Source organism: Meles meles, chromosome 12 (genome assembly GCF_922984935.1).
Source record: "Meles meles chromosome 12, mMelMel3.1 paternal haplotype, whole genome shotgun sequence".
Taxonomy (NCBI): domain Eukaryota; kingdom Metazoa; phylum Chordata; class Mammalia; order Carnivora; family Mustelidae; genus Meles; species Meles meles.
Window position 1 is genome coordinate 2,130,102 of NC_060077.1, and position 12,585 is coordinate 2,142,686.

At 46.7% G+C, this 12,585-nt stretch overlaps 2 protein-coding genes across 12 annotated transcripts in view; one reads left to right on the plus strand and one right to left on the minus strand.

Moving 5' to 3' along the window:
- Positions 1-5,851, minus strand: part of UBE3B (ubiquitin protein ligase E3B) — a 52,462-nt gene extending 46,611 nt beyond the window's left edge. The window contains exons 1-4 of one of the 10 annotated variants that reach the window (XM_046024240.1): positions 5,640-5,777; positions 2,261-2,461; positions 720-901; positions 451-571 (exon numbers count right to left, since the gene is read on the minus strand). In XM_046024240.1, the coding sequence (XP_045880196.1) occupies positions 451-571; positions 720-880 (282 nt within the window). In that variant the 5' untranslated portion in view covers positions 881-901; positions 2,261-2,461; positions 5,640-5,777. The other 9 variants (XM_046024241.1, XM_046024238.1, XM_046024239.1 and 6 more) reach the window with 9 other exon arrangements.
- Positions 5,852-6,064: 213 nt separating this feature from the next.
- Positions 6,065-12,585, plus strand: part of KCTD10 (potassium channel tetramerization domain containing 10) — a 28,572-nt gene continuing 22,051 nt past the window's right edge. For both annotated transcript variants that reach the window (XM_046025654.1, XM_046025655.1), the window contains exon 1: positions 6,065-6,151. In XM_046025654.1, coding sequence (XP_045881610.1) covers positions 6,149-6,151 — 3 coding nt within the window. In that variant the 5' untranslated portion in view covers positions 6,065-6,148. The remainder of the gene's footprint in view (positions 6,152-12,585) is intronic.

Below are 12,585 nucleotides of genomic sequence, written 5' to 3' on the forward strand. Positions count from 1 at the left end.
TCCTCTTCAAATGAGAGTAGCAGTCCACCACTGGCTGGAGCCCCAGAGTGGCCACCCACCTTGAGCGGGCATGCCTCGGACCCCATCAGTCCCTCTAATGTCCTCACCATCCCCCATCACCACCACCTCCCTTAGGTTACTACTCACTAGGAATTCTGTTGTTTTGTAAATGGCTTCTTTCACACATTTGCCTAACCTGCCTGGCTCCCTATTTACATGTGAGTCCAAGGGCTTATCATACTTAATGTGAAAAGAACAGTGATGCTTCTCAGAAGCACTGGCCACAATGCCTACAAAACACATCCTAAGAACACAGAAAGGGCAGGGTGTGGCAGTCCCAGAGTACATTTTTGTAGTCTTGCTGTAAGGGCTAAATGAATTAGTATTTATAAAATACTTTAAAAAGATCTGGCTGATGGGTAAGCAGAGTGTCCGCTATTATTATTTTACCTCATTATCCTCTTTAATTCTGAACAGGAACAGCAGTTTCCTGGCAATCTTAAAAATACAAAGTGCACTTTTTTTACTGGACTCAGCATCATCTGCTTTAAAAAACTCATCGATCTCTCTCCTGGGGAGGGAAGGATAAGGAAAAAAAAAGACATTTAAAATTAGCGCACAGCAGCTGGAAGGCTTTTCAAGAACTGTAAGAGAAAACACCATCTTTTCTTGCTATTAATTGGGAGCAAGGGAGAATGTGCTGAGCCCTTGGCACCCACCTGATTTCTCTCTGCAGCCGACTCCGACACAGGAAACTCCGAACATGGGCCTGAATCTCAACAGCTGCCCGTTCCCGCTCCTTCTGCACGAGCCTTTCCTCTCGAGCCTGACGGGCCCTATCAATGAACCATGCTCTCGAGGTCTGAGAAACGGTGAACATGTTTGCAAACTTGCACAAACCCTGCGGGGAAAATGGTGAGCAGCCTCTGTAGGCCATTATAGGAAACACACGCACAGGAAGGGGCTCAGGAGCCAAGGGTGGGCCAGCACTGGGGCAACAGAGAGCTACTTGGGACCTTTCTGTATCCCCCCAAAAGGCTAATAGCTCTCCTGGCACAAGTCCCAACTTCCTATTGGCTCTTTTCATGCAACTCATCTAGACCAGCCATGCTCTTTCCTGTATCAAATAATTACATCTACTTAAGAGAAAGAACACAGGATCTGCCATAGGGTATGGGCTCTGTAAAGCATGAATCAATTCCATCCATAACGCTCTAATGCAAACCAGGCATCCTCCAGGTCAATGGTTCCTAGATAATCGAATTCTCTGAAACAGTCTAACACTAAGCAGTCAAATTTATTTTTGCCAAGTTAAGACTTGGAAGGGGAAAAGAAAAAAAAAATCATTTACTGTCATTTTTATTTATTGTCATTATTTCATTCAGCCATTCATTCGACAAATATTTACCGGCACTTATTTGTGCCCACCACAAAAGAAACCCTTAATCTTTCTGGAAAAAGGGTCATTTTAATGCTAAAAAAGCTAAATGTGATTCCAGAATGCAAAACAATCTGTTAAATTGAATGTTTTTATGTACAATTTACTCTGCCATCCTTACTGATCCCATCTTGCCATAGGCTGATGAGGACTCTGAGCCAGAACTCTGCCATCCACGGACTGGCATGTTTTGGACAGAGCTTCTCAATTATCCATTACATCTTTACCTAGGTCACCAGTCACTGTCTTTTCCCAAAGGGGTAGGTTTGGCCATCAGCCTCGCACACAACACTGGTCCATGGAGGCTTCCACACAAGAGGTTTTCTTTGGAGGCTCGAAAACTGTCATTCTGTCCCAAATATATAATCAGCCCAGCTGACAAAACGACTGAAATGGATTACTCAGAAATCCATACCTCCCTGGGAAACAGTCTCTTTGCCGTGTTACCTTCCTCAAAGCAGTGCCCAGGTGAAAACACCATCAAGAATAAAAAGCTCAGGGCGCCTGGGTGGCTCAGTGGGTTAAAGCCTCTGCCTTGGGCTCAGGTCATGATCCCAGGATCCTGGGATAGAGCCCCACATTGGGCTCTCTGCTCAGCGGGGAGCCTGCCTCTCTGCCTACTTGTGATCTCTGTTGGTCAAACAAATAAATAAAATCTTAAAAAAAAAAATAATAAAAAGTTCATTCAGGGTTTCTGCCAGATCAACCTAGTGAGGGGTCTCAGTGGTCCCTTTACAACAGTGATTCACATCTATTAAACAAGGCTTTCCCAGCACATGGGTCTCTCATCAATAACAGTCAAAAGAAATAAACAAAGCCGACCTGATCACAGGAGGGAGGGGAAGAAGGCAGAGGAGGGAAAGATAACAGTCTTCTGAATCACTTGCTCTCTCTGCCCAGCAGAAGCCTGGAGAGTTCACCTGAGGACCTGCCTGTGTTACAGAAATGCCAGGTAATCATTAGTGATGTTGTCAAGGACTCAGAGCTGAGGGCAGCTTCTCGCTTCAGAGGAGCTTGTCTTTTCTGGCAAAAGCAGAAGGAAAAAAAAAATCCAGATTCAGGGTTAAGTTTTATAGATAGGTCATCCTATATCTTCCTCACTAAATAAAATAATTTTAAAAAATACCTCTGGTTTAAAACACTAAACTCGTGTTTAAACACTAGTGTCCTTTTTAGTTAATGTCTGATATCTCCCCAGGCCTTCAGCCTAAAGGGAATAGACTGAAAACAAGCCCAGAGAAGCTGAATGAAAGCTGCACTTGCTTTATGACAGTAAGCAAGAACGGGAGGAGAGAATGTTAAAAAGCCATTGAAAATTATGTTTGAGATTTTTTAACCATAAGAAAAATGTTTATGCTGGAGAAATGAAAAAGAGCTGGCTGTGGATCCATATGATCCCAGTTACATAATGACAAAGAAAAACGCATGTGCACACAGAGGCACAAAGCTGGGAAAAAGACACACACCAACATGTTGAGGGCGGTTGTTTCGAGGCAGAGGGATTACAGGAAGTTCCGCTTCCTTAACTAGTCTGTTTTCTAAATTCCTGCAGAACGCACGTGATGAGGCAGCATGGCACTGAGAAGCACACCTGCTTTTGAGTCAGAGCTGGAGCTGGTCCCCAGCTCTGCCAGGTGCTGGAGAGAGATGCCTCAGAGGCTTTCTGCCTTCATCTCTTACTTGGCGGAGGCTAAGGACGACCAAACGAGACCGTGTATGTCAAATACTTGTCATGGTGGCTTACGGTGCACAGTCAACAGTAATCAATGCATTATCTTTACAGACACGAGTTTTATTTGTTTGTTTTCCAGCTCTTCAGTAGGGGAGCCTGGGTGGGTCAGTCGATTTGAGTGTCTGCTTTGCCTCGGGTTACTATTCTGGGGGGCCTGGGATCTGGTCTCGCATTGGAGTCAGGGCTCCCCACTCAGTGGGGAGTCTGCTTCTCCCTCTGCCCCTCCCCCTGCTTTTCCTCCTTCACCCTCTCTCAAATAAATAAATAAAATCTTAAAACAAAACTTCAGTAGAGGCTCTCATCTGCACACTCCGGTTCTTTGGGCAGGAAATAAGGATAGGACCATTACATTTCTCACCCATTAAATTTTGTCCTATTCCTGGGTACACTAAGATTCACAGTCCTATCACTTGCGCTATAACCCTGTTTAGATTGGGTAATAGCTTCAAGCTCCTGAGAGCTGCAAAAGAGAGGGCCCAAGCCGTGAGCACAATGGTATGATCATTCCTTAACATGTAGAAAGCTCCTCATTTCGGGGTGGGGGACAGGGAGCCTCTTCTCAATGGAAAACCAGGAGGATGCATAGGCAAACTGTGACAAAGTAGCTGTAAGACTATCTCAAAACTTCCACTTCTCCCAGGGGACCTTGCAGAAGAGCTTTTGCAGTTTTTCTAGTTCCTTCTCATTCACCTCTTCTACCTGCCTAGAATCTACTAGTTCATCAAACAAATAAAATACATTATGAAGTCTTTAAATATGTATTCAAAGTAACTGTAATGAAGGATTACACCAACTTCGACACAATCAAAAAAAGGGTTATGTAATAGGAAAAAAAAAACCTGAATCAAAATACCCTTGGTTCTTTCTAGCTCTGATTCTACCTCATTTGGCCAAATTCCTTATCCTCTCTATGCCTCAGTTACTTTATCTGTAAATTGAGAATAATAGTACGTACCTCCTAGGGGTGCTAAAAGAATTGAAATATTTACACTTCTATTCTGACCTAGTCAACACGACACTCTGATTAGGATTAAGTGGGAAGATTTTAACAAGGAGTATTTGAAAGTAGAGAGCATGTAACTGAGCTTTACTGTATCATCTAGACTTAAAACACAAGCCAAAAAAAAAAAAAAGAAAAAAAGAAAGAAATCCAAAAAGCTTACCATCCAGTTAGGGAAATAATGATCTATGTGGAAAAATTAGGAACATAAGAGGTTGGTGATAACCAAGATTATTTAAAAAACAAAAAAGTTGATTAAATATCTATTATGTGTCATGTCCCTTCTACATAAGACCAGCAACCGTGTGAGATCATTTAGTTATGTCCCATAGTCCATGTTAGACCATTAGTAAGGGGCAGAGCCAAGACTTTAATACTAAGAGACTGGACTCAGATGCTTTTATATTCCCTTGGTATCTGCTCAAAATCAGTCTTCCCTGTATGTGGTCAGTTTCCTGGATAATTATGAAAGAGTCCAGAGGGTATCAATCAAAGGTGAAGCATCATAAATATCAACTGTCCGAGCCCAAGAGGATTCTCCTCCTATGGTGGAAAGCTGGGCAGTCAAGTTTAGGGACCACCACCATTTGTTAAGAGTGGATCGTGTTTCAAACACTGTACAGCTATTTACTAATTTTGTCTTTTCAACAGCTCTTCCAGGTCTCGGTGATCCAATTTTTAAAGAATGGGCAACAGGACTTACACTGTGAAGAATAACAGCTATCGTTTATTGAAGGCTACAGCCTATCTAGGTGCATGGTATTATCAATCCTACCTTCCTACAGAGAAAATGAAATGTAGAGTGGACATGACTTTGTAGAGGTCACTAGACTCCCGAATTTGAAGCCACCTCTAACGACAAAGCAATTAGTTAAGTGATACGGAAAAGACCCAGGGGACTCCGTGGCTCACAGGGCAGCAAAGAAAAGCTGAGAACGCAAGGCTGCCGCTAGGGCTAAGTTAGAGTCCGATTACGACCAAGTTTTTCTTACTGAAATCATTTACACCAGCTGTCTCTACTGAGAGAGCTGAGTGTCAGATACTAAAACCTGTATTACACAACCTCCTCTGTGAAACGAGCTAATTACTCCATTTTACAGAGCAAGGAACCGAAGCTCGGAGGGGTGAGGGAATTCACCCAAGGTCATACAGCGAGTGAATAGGACTCGAACTCCGGATTGCGAGACTCTTGAGCCCAGCATCTTTCCTCGGGATCAACAACCATGATAACAAATCATTTGCACCCAGCAGTACTCTGTCTATATTTCCCAGAGATGAAAAAGGGTGGAAACGGCTACGAAGAGATTCCCCCTCCCCCACGCCCCTCGGAACACGAAAGCCAGTCCCCAACACCTGCCCTCTTAGTAGGGGAGGCAGGGACCCGGCCGAAGGGCCACCTCCCCCAAAGCCCCCCCACACACCCGGAGAACCCACAACCTGTTCCCACTCGCTACCCGCAGGCCGTAGACCTTTATCCGCTCGAAGCCCCCGCGCTCGGGGTCGGGGCCGCAGCTACCGCCACCTCAGCCCAATACCTTCGAGCTTAGCCAGACCCGGGGCAGCGGCCGAGGATCGACCGCCATCTTGCCCCGGGGTGTCCGCTCTCAGAGCTCCGCTGGGACGCAACTATCCAGTTCCGGTAAACGACAGTTCCGCAGAGCTTCTGTACCCGGGAAGGACGACCTCTCTGCATCTTTCCCTCCTCCTTGGAAGGTGAAAAGAGGCGGACCATTCAAGAGCGGGTTAATGCTTGATCCAGACGGGATGCAATCCACTTCAGCCACAGAGACTGGAGGGAACGCAGCCGATGAGCAGGCTCACGACGGACCCTTTAAGAAGGAACCCTCTGCGGGGCGGAAGCGAGCTGCGGCAGCGGAAGTTTCCGCCCCGGCCCCGCCTCTCCCCCCGGCTTGCGCGAGCTGGGTGTTTCCTGCCTCTCTCAGTCCGGTTTTAGAGACTCCTGCGTCCTCCACTTTTCATGGTAGGGAGGGCGTTGCCTACCAACGGGGGGCTCTGGGTGGCCGGGAGAGCCCACAGAGGCAGAGTAGAGAAGGGGCCGAGGGTGGGGGGAGTTGCGGTGAGGGGCTGTCGCGAAAGGGGAGAGAGGGTTGGGGGGGCGAGGCTGGGGGTGGGGAAGGGTTTCGGTGGGTAATTTGGGGGGTGGTCCTTGGCTGTTGGGGATCGGGAAAGAGCGTTTGGTCTTGGAGTAGATTTGTGTGGGGGTGAGTTGGAGGGGCGTCTCTGAGTCGAGTGTTCATTGGAAGTGGGATTGGTGATTGTGAAGAGAACAAAGGGGGTCGTCGAAGATGGACATTGGGGCGAAAGAGAACGGTTAGGTTGTGACAGCGACGTGAGATTCCTTGGGGCGGAGGGTTTGGGTTTTTTTGGAAGTTGTGACTGGGTTTCTGTCTCTGGGTTTCAGGAAAGTGGAGAAAGGAATTCCAGGTGCTTCTAAACATAAGGGCACGAGGGGGGCGGCTAGGGGGAGAAATAGAGGGAGCTGGAGGGCAGATGTGCATCCGGTTCCTAGAGGGATGCCAGGGGCTTGAAGTCAGGGCACCGTCCCCACGGAGTCCGGCGCCCTTAACTGGCGCCTTGGTACCTATCTAGTCACTTCCGTTGGAGCCCGAAGTGGCCACACCTCGGGAGCTGGGAATGGCTTACATGCTATCACCCAGCTATGGGAAGGGTTCTGTTTGCTTAGGATCCTTTAAGGGTACATTGAATGGCTCTTTGGCCCTGGGTGGGAATGACCAAAGTTCCGCTTTGCTCTTTTACTTCTTTGCCTCGGGTCTTTCCTGGAAAGCACAGTCTTTAGAGAAGATCAGTTTCAAGGACAGTGCTGAGAAAACTTAGCCAACCTGTATCTGACTTTGCTCCATTATATGCAAGATAAGGACCACCTGAGGAGAAGGAGGCGTTGAACCAGTGTGGTTTTCAAACTGCTCCCCAGACCAGCAGTACCGGCAGCATCACCTGGGAACTTGTTAGAAATGGCCAAATTTTCAAGCCCTCCCACTGATTACTTGATCAGTCTGCAGGTCGGTTCCCTCGATCTGTTTTAACATGCCCTGCGGGAGATTAATGATTTCTTGATTTGGGCTTTGTAATGAAAGGGGCCTGAGTCCCCAGAACACTTGTAGTTCTGATTCTTCAGTTTTTTCCCCTAAAAAGTGGGATTGATGATTATATCTTCTTCACTGGACCTCTGGGAGAAAGAGGCCAGTAGCTTGCATAATACACACAGAGAGAGAAAATAATTTAGTAGGACACTTGGAAATAGCAGTAGGTGCCCTATAAGCAAGTTTTGGTGCAAAATAATACTATGGTTATGTGGCCGATGTGGTGCAGTTTGGTTGAAATGTAACAGCAGACTTTCCTGAGTTGTAGAAATGCCCTTAGTTTGGGGAAGTTTTATAATTAGCAAAAAGGCCTTGGCTCTTTGATGAAGCTGGATAAAGAAGCACCTTCGCTCTATGGCTTTTAGCTGGGCCTGCACCTTAGATCACCTGAAGAGTGTTCTTTTTTTTTAAAAGAACAATTTTATTCATAATAGTATTTATTTGACAGAGATCACAAGTAGGCAGAGAGGCAGGCAGAGAGAGAGAGAGAAGCATGCTCCCTACAGAGCAGAGAGCCCAATGCGGGCCTCGATCCCACGACCCTGGCATCATGACCTGAGCCAAAGGCAGAGGCTTTAACCCACTGAGCCACAAAGGCGCCCCGCTGAAGAACTTTTTAAATACTGCTGACCTGCCCTCCCCACCCCCAATTCTGATGAATTGGCCTTAAGCACCCAGTTGATTATAATACAGCCTGAGCTGGGACCTCTGGTCTTAGGAAGTTTGAGGTTCACTAAGGGCCAGGTGCCAAGTACTTTAACATTCATTCCCTGAAGGTTATTATGAAGATTATGACTTCACGTTCATTTTACAAGAAAGGAAACTGAGACTCAGTTAAAACACTTGTCTGAACCTCGCACAGGAAGTGGTGGAACTGAGACTACTCAAGGTTCCTCAGACTTTTGATCAGACCTTCCTCAGGCACATCTCCCCCAACACACGAGAGAGACAGTTGCACAGAGAGCTGTATGGAAAACGAGCAAGGGTGAAGGATTTGGTGCTTTCTTCTCCTATTGTACTTGCTTGAGTCTCTTTTCAGGTCAACACTTTTCCTCCTTGGCCTGATTTTTATTTTTTAAGCATGTATACAGTTGCTTCCTGTCTGTGGGTCTGAAGCTGTGAGATAGGGGCTGGGTTTTGTTCACGATGCTTTGGTTTATTTTTGCGTGCGGTCAGGAATTCACTGGGCCAATAGAACAAGAGGTTGGGGACCTTCGCCCAGAGGATGAAATTAATAGGTGTACGGAACTCCTTAGAGCGGTGGGTTGCAATCTTGACAGCACACTGGAATCACGTAGGGAAGTTTAAAAAAAATTAACTGTTGCCCAGGCTATATTCCCAGACCAGTTAACATCAGAATTTACACGGATAGGACCCTGATGTGAGTATTTTTTGTAAGGGGAGAGCTACTGTTGAGAATCTGCAACAGGATACTCAGGAGAGATCTAACTGGATTAAACTCTTCTGATTGAATGGAATTAGTAACCAATACCAATTAATGCCGTGTTTGTTTCTTATAACCACTTTTGCTCTTCCCTACCCCACCTCCCCAACCTCATTAACGATGAAATCAAATCTTTGAAACAAGTGAAAAAGGAGGATCCCGGTAGCAATGACTGAGGAGTCCTTTATAGAGAGATTTGCTGGAAGAGGCTTATTGTCTGCTGCTTTGTGTCCTTAGCTCCGTGTCGTGCGGGCTCAGGGACACGAATAGTCAGAACCTTTTATCCAAGGGCCATTCCCAAACTGAGGTGACTGACGTTTGGAAGGGTGGGCTGTGGAAAGGTTCAGAGCTTTCTTTGTCTATTCTGGAGTCTCAGCCTAGATCCAGATGGTTTCTGCCTTTATCTCCTAGTGATTCAGGTGGGGTTCTGGTAGAGATGGAAATGGTCTTCAGAGAGAAGATAATTGGAATATTTGAGCACATTCTCAAATAATCATAGTGTGAGTCTTTCGTGTTGCGGTATCTGCTCTGAGCCAGCGACTGCGCTGAGTGCTTTGTGGCATCGTCCCCCACGGCCATCCTGGGAGGGAGAGACTGCTTATTGTCCCTGTCTGATAGACGGGACAAGACTCAGATGACTCGCCTAGGCTCCCACAACTGGTCAACCAAAATGGCAGGGCTGGGCCCTTAAATTCAGGTCTGACTTCAAAACCCAAGTCCTTAGCCACACATTGCCTCCCATCTTTTTTCAAGGCTTTTTTGGTACTTGATAAAGAAGGGAGGGTGGGGCACTCCCTCCTCAATGTATATGTTCCAGCACTTTATATTTCAAGCATGAATGTTGGTAAAAATCATGGGCCCAAGGCCGGATGGGACTTGCCCACATCCTTGCTCTATCACTATCTATCCAGTACCAGGGCACTTTGGGAAGTGACTGAACTACTCTGGGACGTGCCCGCTGTTCCAATCTACTAGTCGGAAATAACAGTAGCTGCGTTCCAGCACTGTTTGGATTTTAAATGTTGTATGTGGTGGTAGAGATGAAAACTGGTACCTACTGGGTGGGGGCGGGAAGGGCGTGGGGGGGGCATGGAGGCGCTTTTCTGGAACCATGAAAATGTTCTCTATTTTGATCTGAGTGGTAGCTGAATGGATACATATACTGACCAAAACTCTTCAAACTGCACTTAAAACGTACTTTCCTGTGTGCAAATAATCTTTCAAAAAGGTATTGGAAAGTAAAAGTACGTTGAAGTATACTTTGATTTGTTTGTTTCTTAGGTGCATTACAAAACACTAGACCATTTCCCCAAACACATTATTTTTGTGTGAATTTAGATCTGAAAGGGTGCTTTAAAAAGTATTTCCATTTTGGAGCAATTTTCCCTAACTGAAAACCCCCAAAACTCCACACCTGTAGGCCTTCACCCTCCCCCACCTCCCCTAAGACTTCAGAGTTTTGAGAAACTCTTCTCCCCAGTTACTTCTATCTTCCTGTGGACAGAGTATTTCTGGGGGAAGTGTTGGTGACAACCTTTAGTGTAGGGTTTCTGGGGACTGATTTCAAAGAAGAGCCGGAAGGAAGGGGTCACTGCTCTCTCTCTATTTGTGGCATTAGGCCCTATAGACACAGGTGATAAAGCAAGAACACTTTCTTGAGAAAACACTTTTCTTTCCAGGTGCCCATTTTTCCTTTGCCTCCTCCTCCAGGGCCCCGACTGGGGTCCCCCAGTGGGTGATTTCCGGGCCACTCTTGTTGGGTGGATGGAGGTTGAGAGGGATGGCCCTTGCCTGCGCTATTACTGATCAGTGGATGCAGTTTGCCACTCATCATTAGTCCCTTCTCCCGCTGAGAAACAACAGTTGTGTTTTTCCTATTATAAATGTAATATATGTTAATTGTGGGAGATAGGAAAAGATGGAAAGGCATAAAGAATCTAAAAAACAACGCTTTATCAGGATCAGAGTATTGTTTTTTAAAGCTGTCCTGTCAACCCCCCCCAGGGGCATGCCTGTAGTCAAAGTCACAACAATGAGGGAGAACCACTGAACATTTCAGAAAGAGGATTGGGGCTTGCCTTGGGTGATTGTGGGGAAGGATTCAGGGAAGTGGGGCTTTGCTCTGTATTGAATGCTGTCAGGAAGGAGGGTTAATTCTTGGGTGGGGCCTCAGTAATTCCTGTGTTGAAGGTGGGGAAGAATGGAGTGGGGCTAGAGCTCTGACTGGTAAAGCAGCAGCCGGGAGTCACATTAGTTGGTATATGGCAAGGTTTGGTCACTTTTTCTGTTTCAGGCAATGTTCTTGTTTTTGTCTGTATTCAGACCTAATTACAGAATAGTCTTGTTTATGTCTTGGCCCATCAGCCAAGTGGCCTTGTCAGATCGTGACATGCTGTATGAATCGTTCCTATTCGGTGGAAACATCAAGGCCCAGAGATGAGTGGTGGCCCAAGTCCTGGCTATCAGGGACCACTTCCTCTGTGCTGTGCCTCAGACTCATAGAGATTCGTCCTGCTTTCAGACATATTCTCCAGCCATAGATCCTTACCTGTTAAACAAATGTTCTTTTTGAGTACATGTCTGCCAGGTACCAGCCTCCTTTCATAGGTGTTATGCCCAAACAATGGGTCCGTGATTAAAGGAGCAAGACGGATACAAAGCGAAGGTCAAGCAAAGCTTTATTTCGCGCCAAGCATTAAGAATCTAACTGAACGTTTGGGGCCGCACCTCTTAAAAGAGAGGGCGACCCTTCTCCGTTTCACAGACTAGCTTTTAAGGGCAAAGGCCATGCGGTCGGGCCTGGCCATGCACAGGTGACCAGTGAAATTGTAACACACACAGGAAACTCCACAGTGATGCTAGGTGACCAGTTGAGTTACAATTTACCCTAGTAGACATTCGAACCAGCCTATTACACCTTGATTAGGATTGGTGCCAAAAAGACTCCCAGAGGGTGGGGGTCCCTACTCCTTGTAACCAGGGAGACAGTATGCATCCCCCCACTGATCGGATGTCTTCATCTGGCCTGACCCACCCTTGTATCTGGGCTGTTACCTGGAGCTGGTTTCTGGGACTTGTCTCCAAGTAAATCCCCTGGGGGAAGGGGAGCAGGGACAGTTTCTAAATAGGTCCTTACAATAGGCTTGCTTAAATCAGATGGTGTGTCCATTTCTTTGAGAGGGACACAAACTGGCAGTGCCATTAAGAAGACTGTCGTCCGATCTTGCTGTTCGGGGCGGCACTAGTACAGGAAGTCTCTAGTTTTGTAATAACTTGCTTCCCAGGATTTTTAATGTCTGTCATGTAGTCATGAGAAACACTTTTTCCCCCTGACAGGAAGGATTAGGAGTGGTAGTTGGGATCGCACTTGATTCATAAAATCTGATTTCATCTGCAGTTCAGAGGTTGAGTGTGACAATAAGGAAACCGGGAGAGACCTGGGCAATGCTGGAAACTGCTTTAGGATGCGGACAGGGTGTTGGCATGTGGGGAACGGGCAGAAAGGAAGTCCGTCAGGACACAAGATCAAGTGATAAACTTGTACTCACAGGGTCATCAGGGGAGGTCAGTCTATGAGGCTATCTGGGTGGGGTTTGGGGCACCCAGTACCCCAGCTCCCACCAGTTGTGGGAGTCTGGGGGCCCAGTTGGCCTCTGATTTTTTTTTTTTTTTTAAGACTTTATTTATTTGACAGATAGAGATCGCAAGTAGGAAGAGAGAGAGAGAGAGACGAGGAAGCAGGCTCCCGGCTGAGCAGAGAGCCCATCAGGCTTGATCCCAGGACCCTGAGAACATGACCTGAGCCGAAGGCAGAGGCTTTGACCTACTGAGCCACCCAGGCTCTCCTGG